Here is a 12,710-nt window from a genome sequence, read left to right as displayed (position 1 = left end):
CTTCATGCCCAAAGAGAAATCAAACAAATGAGTCAGTTGGATAGATTCTATTAATAAAAAGGAAGTGAAACATGGATTTTCAGAAGTAATTTAAGGTTTTGGAGGGGGCAGCTACATGACTCAGTGGTTTAAAAGGGGAGGTCCTGGGTTCAAATTTAGACTTAGAATACTTTCTAGCTGTGTGACCCTGGGCAAGTCACTTAACCCCCATTTCATTGCCCATCCCTTATCACTTTTCTCCCTTGGAACCAATACATAGTATTGATTCTAAGATGGAAGGTGAGGGTTTAAATAAAGAAAAAAAATAAGGTCATAATTACAGGTTATTTATTATTTTGAGCTCTAAGAAAGGATTTATTGGATATGGGACATTAAGATTTTTCATTTCTTAATAGTATGATAAGCTGTCCTTTTTTATAGAGGCAAATTCGAGTGTTTTAAAGTAAAAGTTGGAGATCAGACATTTGATATATTTGCATGTGGGTGGGTGTCTGAAAAAGGTTTGGTTTTGTTTGCATGATCTCACATCAATATGAAAAGTGAAAACCGAGTATCTGCTGTAGGCCACTTTAAACACAGGGAAGGGGGAGCGAAGGCTCCTGAATCAAGTCCCCGGAATTCAGTTTTGTCCATTTGGCCACAGATCCCGGGGTGTTCTGGGAAATGCTTTTAGAACTGCTCCTTTTAGACTTAAACAAAACAACATTTAAGATTATTTGAGGCTAAGCTGTGCTTATTAATGCTCTTTTTTTTTATCACTCCAGCCATAACCACCAAGAACTCTCTTGTTTCTCATTCTACCCCTCTTTCTCAAAGCTGGTAAAGTGTCCGTGTCACAAGGGAAAGGTAAGGAGGAAAGTGTGTAGTTTGCAAAGGGGACTGGCAGGAGACCAGCAGAAAAGCTTCGGGAGCTTTGACGGCAGGCTCAGACTGGTCCTGAGGCTGTTTGCTGTCTCTCTCTCTGGAGGTATCCGGCAGTGCAGCTGCTTGTCCCTGTCCTGCTTGCTGTCTGGGTTGCTGTATTTCCTGATCAACCATCTGCAGGGACTGTGAGACCAGGTCTGGGCCCTGTCAGGCTCACACAGACCCTTCCTTCAAGCCAGCTAAGGTGGGGAGTCTTGGCTTGCCAAGAGCAGGGCCTGGGCCTTTAGGTAGTGAGGAGGGGAGTAGAGAATCACTGTGCAGAATCTCCTTCTGGGGACATTAGATCCTGGGCTGTCGGGTAGGAAATTAGCTTTAGGGTATCCCATACCTTCTACTTTGCCATTTCGCTGAGTGCTCTGTGTGTGCAGTCTCAGAGCAGCCTCGGCCTTCCCAAACCCCAGATAATCTGACGCTGGCCCAACACGACTCACCCCTTCACATGTGAACTTGGAAATTACTCCACCCTAATTAGACACACTTTAGGAGAAGATAAAGTTGTAAACTCCTGATTGAACAATGAAGGTACTTAACTCATACCTTATAGTGAAGCTAGAACTTTGTCTATTTTAAGATCTTAATACAAAAAGGTGTGAAGTAACTATAAAGGTTAAATTAATCACAAAAAGGTCAAGTAACTCACAAAAGGTAAGCTTTACAAAGAAGTGTGAAGTACCTCAGAAGATATAATCTAACCGGAGAAGGTGAGAACTAAAAGTGGTGAGAACTAAGAATGGGCAGTCCTGGAGAAAGCGTCTATTGTGATTGGTAGATGTGAAAATTTAGAGGAGGAGACATAACAGTGAAAGATCTATAAAAGAAGATGAAAAGTTCAGATTGGGGCTCAGTTCAGGAGATTGAGTTCAGTGGAGAACTGGAACTCAGCCTGGAGGAATCCCCCTCAGACAGCTTCCTTGGAGATGGTCTCGTGGTGAGTGATAAGACTGACTCCCTTTCCCTTAGGCTCAGGGAGGCCACTTTGGCCAAGGCCTTTAACTATTGCCTGGCTCAGCCTGAGCCAGAGCAGTGTAAATTAATTCTTTCTTTCTTTCTCTCTGTCTCTCTCCTTTCCTTAATTCCTTCTCTCTATATTAATTAAATCACCATAATTCCCAGCTGATTTGGGTATTTTATTATTTGGGAATTTTCCCTGGTGACCAATTATTTAGATTTCAAGTCACAAAGCTAAAATTATCCTTACACACATCCCCCAGCTTCCCTCCCTTTCACACCAGTTAGATTTCCCCAAACCCTGTACTGTCTACAAGAAAAAAGGCTACATTTCTCAATGTGGCATTCAGGCCTCTCCCCACTGGGGCCAAAACTTGACTTTCTGGCTTTTCTGCCATGACTCCACATTCTGCTACAGCCAAACTCCATTGCTCATTGTTCCCCAACATGCCCAACACTGTCCCGCTCCCATACACTGATTTTTTCATGCTTTTTTCTAGGTTTAAAATATTTATTTATTATTTTTCAAACCCTCCCCTTCCATCTTGGAATCAATACTGTGTATTGGTTCCAAGGCAGAAGAGTGGTAAGGGCTAGACAGTGGGGGTTAAGTGACTTGCCCAGGGTCACACAACTGGGAAATGTCTGAGGCCAGAACTATGGGCTGAGAGTTTAAGAAGGAAGAGAAAATAGGGGGAAAAAAGTTCAATTTGACTCTTTTTCTAAAGAACCCTCACCTTCCATTGTAAAATCAATACTATGTATTGGTTCCAAGACAGAAGAGTGGTAAGGGCTAGGCAATGGGGGTCAAGTGACTTACCCAGGGTCACACAGCTGGGAAGTGTCAGAGGTCAAATTTGAACCCAGGACTACCCATCTCTAGGCCTGGCTCTCCATCCACTGAGCTACCCAGCTGCCCCCAGGGTTTAAAATATTTAAAAAATTTATGTATTTCAAAATATATCTTTCCAGCCTTTGAGACCGAATTCAATGCCCCCTTTTATGGAGCTTTCTCTGAGCAGATGGGCCTTCTTCTTTGGCATCCCAGGATTAGAGACCCCTCTCTCTAAATGCACTCACTAATCACCTCCTGTCTTACACCATCGAGTGATGTGAATGCTTGTCTTTTCTTTCCCTTCACTCCCCAAGCCAGGGTGATAGAAGCTCCGTGAGAGCAGTCACAGTCATTTTTCAATTCTCATGGCCTTGCCCTCAGCAGCCAGGCAATAGTGATACATTTTCCATTAATTTGAATTTCTTTATCACGGGAAAAATGGGGTCTATGAGGACAGGTTAGAAAAGAACTCGCTTTGTGTTTATTTGGTAGAAGGCACAGCTCTCTAAATAATTTGTACGTGCTTTTACATTCTCATTGGTTTTAGTGAATAGCTTTAGGTTTAGCTTCATTAAGACCCAATTCAGTATTACTATAACATAGTTTGGACCATAATAAAAAAAAAATAAAAATGAGATTACTGGTCAAAACTGATCGCTCGCTCTTTCTCTCTAGAGAGAGAGTTTTATCTTCATTTTATTTTTTAATAACAAATTTCCACACAAGTTTTCCAAAGTTATAGGATACAAACTGTCTCCCTCTCTCCTTCCCTCCCCATTCCCAGAGCTGACAAGCAATTCAATCTGGCTTATACATGTATTATCACACAAAACATTTCCATGATTCCTTTTTGTAAGTGACTAATCTTTTTTTTTTTTTTAACCCCTTACCTTCCGTCTTGGAGTCAATACTGTGTATTGGCTCCAAGGCAGAAGAGTGGTAAGGGCTAGGCAATGGGGGTCAAGTGACTTGCCCAGGGTCACACAGCTGGGAAGTGTCTGAGGCCAGATTTGAACCTAGGACCTCCCATCTCCAGGCCTGGCTCTCAATCCACTGAGCTACCCAGCTGCCCCCATAAGTGACTAATCTTATAAAACCCATGATCTGTATTTTCTTATAAAATAACATATTTGGCATAATAATCGTAATACTTAGAATTTATAAAGCATTTCAAGATTGTTAGAGTGTTTTACATATCTCATTTGATTTTGAGAAGAACCTTGGAGAAAGGTGCTATTATTATTCCCATTTTATAGATGAGGAAACCAAGGTGAAGACAGCTTAGAGGACTTGCCCAGGGTCACACAGGCAGTAAGTGTAAGACTAGATTTGAACTCAAGTCAGTCCTAGCATTGCATCTCCTGACAAAATTTAAAAAAGAAAATCAAGCACTTAGCAATTGAGATTTTTATTTAAAAAGTTCATACCTGGTTGTTAGGTTTAGTTGATAAGCATTTTCCAAAATAAAGTGTTTCTTTTGCACAAAGGCTACTACATGCAGGTCCATCAATGACTCCAGTCTTATATTTATCACACTGGAAAATATAAAGAAGAATGAATAGGAAATTTTGCATAAGAAGGAACAAAGTCACGATGCCATTATGGATATTTATATTTGGAGAGAGATTTTTAAAAAATTATTTATTAATTTCAGTGCCAGGTAGAAACAATCTTTGACAATTATTTTCCGACATTTTAGGTTTCTAGGATTTCTCCTTCCCTTTTTTTTCCTCTCCTCTCCAAGGCAGTAAATAGTCTGACCTAACAGTTCTTTCATGTAATACATATTTCCATAGTGTTCATGTCATGATAGAAGACACATCACTCATAAAATAAAAAAATCTCATGAAATAAAGTGGAAGATGATATGCTTTAATCTCCAATTAGACACCAATAGTTCCTTTTTTGTTTGTTAATAGAATTTTCCTTAGGAGTCCCTTGTGGATATCTTAGAGACTTGCTTAGCTGATGATAGTTTAGTCCTTCATAGCTGATCATTGTGTACTATTTCTGGTTTTGTAGACATGGTTTTCCTGGTTCTGCTCACTTCGTCTTGCATCAGTTCATAGAAATCTTCCCAGGTTTTTCTGAACACATCTTGGTCATTGTTCCTTATGGTAATAATATTCCATTTCAACCTTGTCCAGCCATTCCCCAAGTGATGGCCAATCCCTCAGTTTCCAACTCTGTCACCACAAAAAGAGCTGCTAGAAATACTTTGTTGCAGGGAGTCCTTCCCGTCATCTCTGATCTCTTTGGGACAGTCAGGAGGTCTATTGCTGGGTCGAAGGGTCTGCATAGTCTTAGGGCCCTTTGAGTGGGGTTCCCTATTGCTCTCCAGTTCCACCAATTTTCCAACATCACCAACCCTCATCACTTTCCTTTCTGTTCCTGTTGGCCAATCTGGTAGGCGGAATCTCAGTCATTTTAATGTGTGTTTCTCTAATCAGCAGTGACAGCATTTTTTCATATGACTATTTTAATTTTGAACAATGGAAATGTAAGCCCAGTCATGAATCTGAAACTGTGAGCTTTCCCCCCATAGCAGTCGTGTGAGTGTAGAGCTGAGTGCTGAGACTCCAAGACAGGTCCAGGGCTGGGCTGGGAGATCGAGAGCCTGAATTCTCTGCCTTACAGGATCCTCAGAGCTAGAAGGCCATCCAGCCCAACCCCATCCTTCCATTTTACGGATGAGTAAACTGAAGTTCGGTGCCTGTGACTTGCATCCAGGGTCACAGAGGGAGGAGGTGGCAGAATTGGGACTCGAACCCAGGGGCAGCGAGGTGAACACTGGAGTCAAATCTGGTCTCAGACACTTACTGACTGTGTGACTTTGGGCCTCCGTTCCTCATCTGTAAAATGAGCTAGAGAAAGAAGTAGTTGACTGCTCCAGCATCTTTGCCAAGAGAACCCCAAAAGGGATCCCGAAAGAGTTGGACACAAGCTCTAAATCGAACACACTCACGTTAGAAATGTGGCCTGGTGCCATCACTCAGTTTTCTCACCTGTCATATGGAGATATTACTCGTTACTCAACTCTGAAATGTGGCCAAATGCCAGGCCAAGTTTTGTCGTGATAAATATGTCATGATAAATGTCATGACAAATATGTAGTGTTTGGTTTTGATTTTCCCCTTCTTTCCATTTACAGGATGGTAATCATGCTATATAGTCTTTGGGGGTTGATTTATCTCTTTTTGTGTCAGTTCATTTAAGACTTCTCCTAATGGACCACTCAAGGGGCATCCACCCCCCCCCCCCCATCTTTGCTATCATAAAGAATATTGATATCCATGTTTTGGTGTTTGCTGGACCTTTTGGCCTTTGACCTCGACTGCAGCTGGTGTGGATTCTTTTGGCGAGAGGATAGACGCATTTTTGCTTTCTTACCCTAATTCCAAATGGCTTTCGAGAATTGCTGGATCGGTTCCCAGCTCTACCAACGTTGTATTAGTGTGTCCCAATTTTTTAAAAGTGAAGAAAATGGAGTATGAAAAATGTAGGCCAGAAGCTGGCGGATTTCTGTTAAGGGCCAAATCGAGCCCACCACATGTTTTGTATGGCCAGTGAGCTAACCATGAAATGAAGTTTTGTCACGTTTAAGAGCTCAAAGATCATTCTTAGTTTGTGGATAGTATGAAAAAGGAGGGGCTGAAGTTGGTTGATCCCAGTTTTGGGTCAGAGATGTTGCCCAGCCTGAGGCGGTCCATGTTTCTCCAATACTCTGGATTGGACCAGATGAAAACATAAAAGGGGGGACAGTTAGGCGGCTCAAAGAATTGAGAGCCAGGCCTAGAGATGGGAGGTTCTGGGTTCAAAATCTGCCCTTGGACACATTCTAGCTGCGTGACCCTGGACAAATCACTTAACCCCATTGCCTAGCCCTGACCTCTTTTCTGCCTTGGAACCGATACTTAGTGTGCAATTGAGATTTACTCCACCCTACTTATTCTTTAGATTTTTAGCCACCAGGAATGTATACACCCCACTTAAGGATTTAGTGTGGGGGAGGAAGGTCTACGACCCGTGTATGCTAGCAAGTGACAAATCAAAAACAACTGACTGCCCCCCCTGGGCAGGCCAAAGCCAAGTTTAAGCCACCATTGGTACACATAAAGGTGGAAGGAAGGCACAGGAAGTGACGCAAAGAACTGCCTTTAAATTTGGTGGCCACTTCCTGTGAGGGCATCTTCGCCTTGGAACTTGGCCTTGGAGGAGCTCCGGTTGAGATCTCAGATTGTTTCCCTTTGGATTGACATGTGGTGAGTGAAAGGCTGACTCCCTTTCCTTGGCTTTTCTGGAGACACCGGCCTCTGGAGTGGCCCCTCATCTTGGAGGAGGCCTCATGCCTGGAAGCTTTGTTAAATTAATCCTCTGGGCCCCCCTTTGTTGGGGCCTCTGAATTCCTGCCTGGTTCGGACCAGGTCGGAGCAGCTCTTGCTCGTGCTCTCTCGTGCTCTCTCTCTCTGTCTCTTTGTCTCTGTCTCTGTCTCTCTTTGTCTCTCCCCCTCCTTCCCTCTCTGTCTGTCTCTGTCTTTGTCTGTCTGTCTGTCTCCCCTCCCTCCTTCCCTCTCTATCTGTCTCTCTGTCTCTTTCTCTGTCTGTCTCTTTCCCTCTCTGTCTTTCTCTGTCTCCTTCCCTTCCTCTTTCCCTCTCTGACTCTCTTCCCCTCTCATTTCCTTACTTTCTTCTCTCTATTTGTAAATAACTACCATAAAGCTATTCTGACTTGAGTAATTCATTGGAATTCAGTAATTAAATTCCTGGCGACCAAACTCTCAAATATTCAGTCCAACCATAATTTTTACCTATAACAAGATGGAAAATAAGGGTTAAAAAAAAACCCAAGACAATGAACAAAATTGAGAAATAGGTAAAATAAATAAAAATATAATAAAACAAAGAGTATTCTATGTAAAAATGAAATCAATCCAGGATCCTCAGTGTGGCCCAGGCTCCAGGTAAGTTTGACCCCACTTCAGTAGGCCTTTGAGCTTGTCTGGATGCCTGGCAAAGTTCCCAACTTAGATTTGTTAGTAAAGAGGCAGCAAAGCTCTAAAGGAGAAAGTGACCAGCATGAAGAACCAACCCAAACAGGTTATATTGGGCTAATCTTACTTCATTTTTTTATCTGAGTTAAAAGTGTTGAATAAAGGGGCAGCTGGGTGGCTCAGTGGATAGAGAGCCAGGCCTGGAGACCAGAGTCCTGAGTTCAAATATGGCCTCAGACATTTCCTAGCTGTGTGACCCTGGGCAAGTCACTTCACCCCCAGTGCCTGGCTTGTATTATTCTTCTGTCTTAGAATGAATCCTAAGAAACCTAAGTAGGTAAGGTTTAAAATAAAATGAAATAAAAAATGTTTAATAAAGCATATCAAGCCATTCTTGTGGATAAGATGAAGAGCTATGGATCAGGGGACAAAGACATTTAGATGGTTCAGAGCTGGCTAGACGCTGAGGGTCAAAGATGAATTATTAATGGTTGGATTGGAATTTAAAATTAGGCAGTTAAGTATCTCAGGGATCTATACTTGGCTGGTGTTTATTTTACACATTTTTATCAAGGACTTTAAGAAAGACATCAATGGCACGCAGGAGACGCAGAGCTGAGAGGGAGAGCCAGCATAATGAAAGGTCCCAAAAGGTCTTGACAAGCTAAGAAAATTAGCTGAATCTAATACGCGTAAAGTCAAAAAAGATAAATGTAAATTTTTACACTTAGATAGAAAAAAAAACTGATTTCAGAAACAGGATTGTTGTAAAAATCAAATGAGATAATATCTGTAAAGCACTTTGCCAACCTCACACTGATATCTAAGTTCGAGCTAAGAACACTCGGATAACGTGTTCGACAAAAGGATTTTGATTTATTTAGGAATTCCCTAATAGTTCGAGTAAAATCATGGTCTTTATGAAATCTCTTTTCCTGGAGCAAAATGGTCATTTGACGCAGGATTTAGCTTTGTAGCTCCCTAAAAGATCCCAGGATTGGTGGGGAGGAGGTGGTGGTTTTCCCTTTTGGAGCAGGCTGCTTAAAGTGCTGGTCTTTTCAGAACTTTCTGCATGTAAAAATTATAATAATCAACAGGAAAAGGTAGTGTTCTATACGGAATATTTATTCTGTTTATATGGAATTATTATTCATTCCCCCTCCTCGATAGTCCTCATTTCTCACTTTAATGCTATAATAATATTCCATTGCACTGTCATGCTCCAAATTGTTCCACCATCAAATTCACCCACCAAAGATGGTTTCATTATTGCATAAATATATATATTTTAAACCCTTACCTTCTGTCTATCAGTTTCAAGGCAAAAGAGAAGTAAGGACTAGGCACTGGGAGCTAAGTGACTTGCCCAGGGTCACACGGCTAAGAAGGATCTGAGGCTACACTTGAACCCAGAACCTCCTGTCTGGCCCTCTATCCACTGAGCCATCTAGCTTATCCTATGGTTTGAAATTTAAAAAAAATTTTAAAAATGTTTATTGGTTTCTTTTATTGATATTCAATTCTCCATGTAGAAAGCTGAGGGCAGAGACTGTCTTTACTTGCATGTACATCAATAAAACTTAGCTCGATGCCTGACACTTTAAGCAGGAGCTTAATACATGTTTGTTGATGACTTGTGAAAGGGAAAAAGGTTCGAACCTCCTGGGCCTCAGTGGTGTTGCTGGCGATGAGGAAGGTGGGCCCCCTCTGGGCGTCAAGAAGGCCAGAGTGAGAATCTGGCCTCAGACACTGAACTTCTACTTGTTTCCTCATCTGTAAAATGGGAGTAATACTAGCATCCACTTTCCCTGATTGGTGTGAAGATCAAATAAGACAATATTTACAGAGAGCCCTTGGCGCTGGGCGCCATGAATAAATAGTCTCTCTCGATCACTGATCATTAATAATAATGGATGAACCTGGCACATAGGAGGTGCTTAATAATTGCTTTTTCTCCTTTCCCCTTTTCCACAATGATTTCTTCCCTCCCTGGTAGCTTTGGGGACCATCCTGGAAGCAGCTCTTTGGTCGGGGGGCGCTGCTGTTCCCAGAGTTCTTGGGGTCCAGGTCGGGGTGATGGTGGCGGTGGTTGGACTCGTCCGGCACGTGCTAATTGAATAGGACGTTAAATGGATAAGCCACAATTTGTCCAGCCAGGAAGTATTTGCTTTGTTTTTGTGGCCTCCAAAGTGCTGTTACAAATATCCAGGCATCGAAGGATCTTTTCTTTCTGTCGGGACCTCCCAACTGGTCTCTGAACTGAAGTAGATGAATGTTTCAGTGACTTCCCCCCTCGCTCCAAACTGTCTTCCAGAAGAGGGCGACCCACAGCTCCGCCAGCAGCTTCCCCGAGTCTCCTATTCCCATCTTTATCATCTTTGCCAGCTGTTCTTGGGGTCGCTTTAATTTGCATTTCTGATGATTAACGGTGTGGAGCTTTCTTCCTATGCTTGTCACTGGCCAGCCTTTCACCCATCCCCATTATTCCTATTTTTAATGCTCACTTTCCATGATGGGCCCCTAAAGAAAGCCTCTTAATATGTGTCTTTTAATTAGAACGATTAAGATGAATAGGAACATCTTAATTTCCCAAGGCTAAGCTGCCTTTTGAGGGCGCAGGCTTCCTTTTCTGGGGCAGAGTAAGTGCTGCAATGCCAGTTATCCCGGGGGCAGAGACTGTGTCTGACGTCTCCGGGTATCGTACAGGTACATCCGCTGCAGACGGATTGAGGGGAAGTCAAGGTGGCTGTGGGCGATGCCGAGGGGGCCACGCCACGTCCCCGCAATGCATGCAGACCATACTGACAATTTCTGACTCCTTCAGGACTCACTTTCTGAATATAAAAAAGCCCACAGCTTCTGCCCACCAACAGCTTTGTTTTAAAGCAGACACACACACACACACACACACACACACACACACACACACACACACACACACACAGCCTAAGGATTATCAACAAACCACCACATTAGTAAACAGATTTGTATCTCTTTATAGTGGGGTTCCTGCCTTCATAGTTTAACTAATGGCTGGAATTCCAACTGGGACAATGAATGGCAGGCTCAGCTCTTAAGAGAACAATCACCTGGGTTTTGGTTACTTAGATGTCCCTAGGGCCATGTTGGCAAATCTATGGCATACATGCCGTGGGGGGTGGTGCTTCCTTCCCCTTCTCCAGTGTCTGAGGATGTTTCTCCCATTACCCGTCCCTCTGCTCAGTAGCCCAATGGGAGTGCTTGCTCCCTCCCCTCCTCACACATGGCTGAGCGTTGCAGTTCCGGCACGCGGTCTATAAAAGGTTTGTCATCACTGCCCTGTTGCCCATCACTCTTTCTCCCTGCCCCTTTGGTAGAGCCCTTAATGAGGACAATGAATAGGCTTGAAAATGAAAGTGTGAATAAAATCACAAACTAACACAAGCAGAGCCTTCGTTTTTTGCCCACTGTGTCCTTTTAGCAAGAGGAAGGGCAGAAAAGGGGGAAAAAATCAACATGGACCGCTTAGCCTAGTCGAGCTGGCCATGAGCATTTTTGGCCAGCAGATGGTGCCCTTGAATTAATATGGCTAAAAGCTGACTGAGTTTGGCAAGGGGGCAGGCAGGTAAGATCAGGGAAGAAGAGTAAAACGCCAGTAGTTTTAGGGTATCATCGGAAAGGCACACGGGTGATGCCCTGAGAAGCACCACGATCTGGGGACGACTTATCATTTGCTGAGTTCTGATGAATAATCACAACAATGCCAACTCATAGAAGTGGCTTATGTCTACCAAGTACATTCACGTCCATCATCTTGTCTAATCATCACAGAACTGCAAGTATCATTCCCCATTTCCCAGACGTGGAGACTGAAGCTCAGAAAGATTGCTTTGCTACAGGTCACAGAAGCCATTCAGTCCCCGCCCACTCTTCATGACCCCATTTGGGGTTTTCTTGGCAAAGATACTGCAGCGTTTGCTATTTCCTTCTCCAGCTCATTTTGCACATGAGGAAACGGAGGCCCACAGGGTTAAGGGACTTGCCCAGGGTCACATAGCTCACAAGTGTCTGAGGCTGCCCTTGAACTCAGGTCTTTCTCTCTCCAGTGTGCTCCCTAGCTCTCCAGTTGAGTTACTGGCCTGGGATGCAAACAGATTTTCTGGCTCCCTGTTCCACTCCCCCTCCTCTCTGAGCACCTATGGAAGGTGTGCCCACAAGGAATCTGGGAAGGTCCTCCTCCATCCTTCTTCTCCCTCTCGAACCGGCCAAGTGCTCATCACATCCTGACCGCGGTGCTCAAGGGTGACTGGCTCTTGCCTGGTCACATCCCAAGAAGGACAGGTGAGGCCCAGGCAGTTCACTTCCTGACAAGGAGCCCTGAGGGAGTCCAACTGGAGGAGGCTGCCCACGCCCCCAAGATGGCGGCCAGCCCTTCCCTCATGCTGTAGCTTCCACAGGCTGCTGCCTTCTGGGAGGCCTCTGGGGCGCCGGCAGTTCCATTCAGTCAGTCAATCAGCATGAAGTACCCCCCATGTATGGGGTCGCTCACAAGAGAGCCGTCCCTGCCTCTGGGCGCTTACAAGCCCAGAACCGGGCCGAGAGGGAAGCAGGGCTGCTCAGGTGAGGATCCGGAGAGCTTCTGTCTGGTGTGTGGAGCCCAGGGGGGCCTGTTAGGACAGCTTCGGGGCTATTCCGAGGGGAGCCACTAGGTGGCAACACAATCTAAAGAAAGAGGCCAGTGTGCCCCTACTAAGAGATGGGGGCCCGCAAACCCAGCACAGCTGTTCCGGGTCAAGGGTTAATCTTGATTTTCTTTAGGGTTTGTTGTTGTTGTTGATGCTGTGGACTCGGAGAACAGGGGCATTGGAGTTTGTTAAAACGGGGTAAAGGTTGGTTTGCATCCCCCAAAAGCCCTATCAAAGAGCAACCAGGGAATCTATACTTAGGTGCCACAGGAGGGAAAGACGCTATCAAAAAAAACATCTCTTAAAGGGAGGGCAGCTAGGTGGCTTAATGAATTAAGAGCCAGGCCC

The 12,710-nt window shown here is 44.1% G+C and overlaps 1 protein-coding gene across 2 annotated transcripts in view; it reads right to left on the bottom strand.

Annotated features, from left to right (window-relative positions):
- Window positions 1–12,710, bottom strand: part of DIPK1A (divergent protein kinase domain 1A) — a 109,413-nt gene that overhangs the window by 4,742 nt on the left and 91,961 nt on the right. Inside the window, exon 3 of one of the 2 annotated variants that reach the window (XM_007480304.3) lies at window positions 4,135–4,242. The exons of the other annotated variant lie outside the window; for it this stretch is intronic. Within the exon in view, the coding sequence (XP_007480366.1) occupies window positions 4,135–4,242 (108 nt within the window). The remainder of the gene's footprint in view (window positions 1–4,134; window positions 4,243–12,710) is intronic. 2 annotated transcript variants of the gene reach the window in all.

This window comes from Monodelphis domestica, chromosome 2, assembly GCF_027887165.1.
Source record: "Monodelphis domestica isolate mMonDom1 chromosome 2, mMonDom1.pri, whole genome shotgun sequence".
Lineage (NCBI taxonomy): Eukaryota > Metazoa > Chordata > Mammalia > Didelphimorphia > Didelphidae > Monodelphis > Monodelphis domestica.
This window is presented reverse-complemented; position numbering and strand designations above follow the sequence as displayed.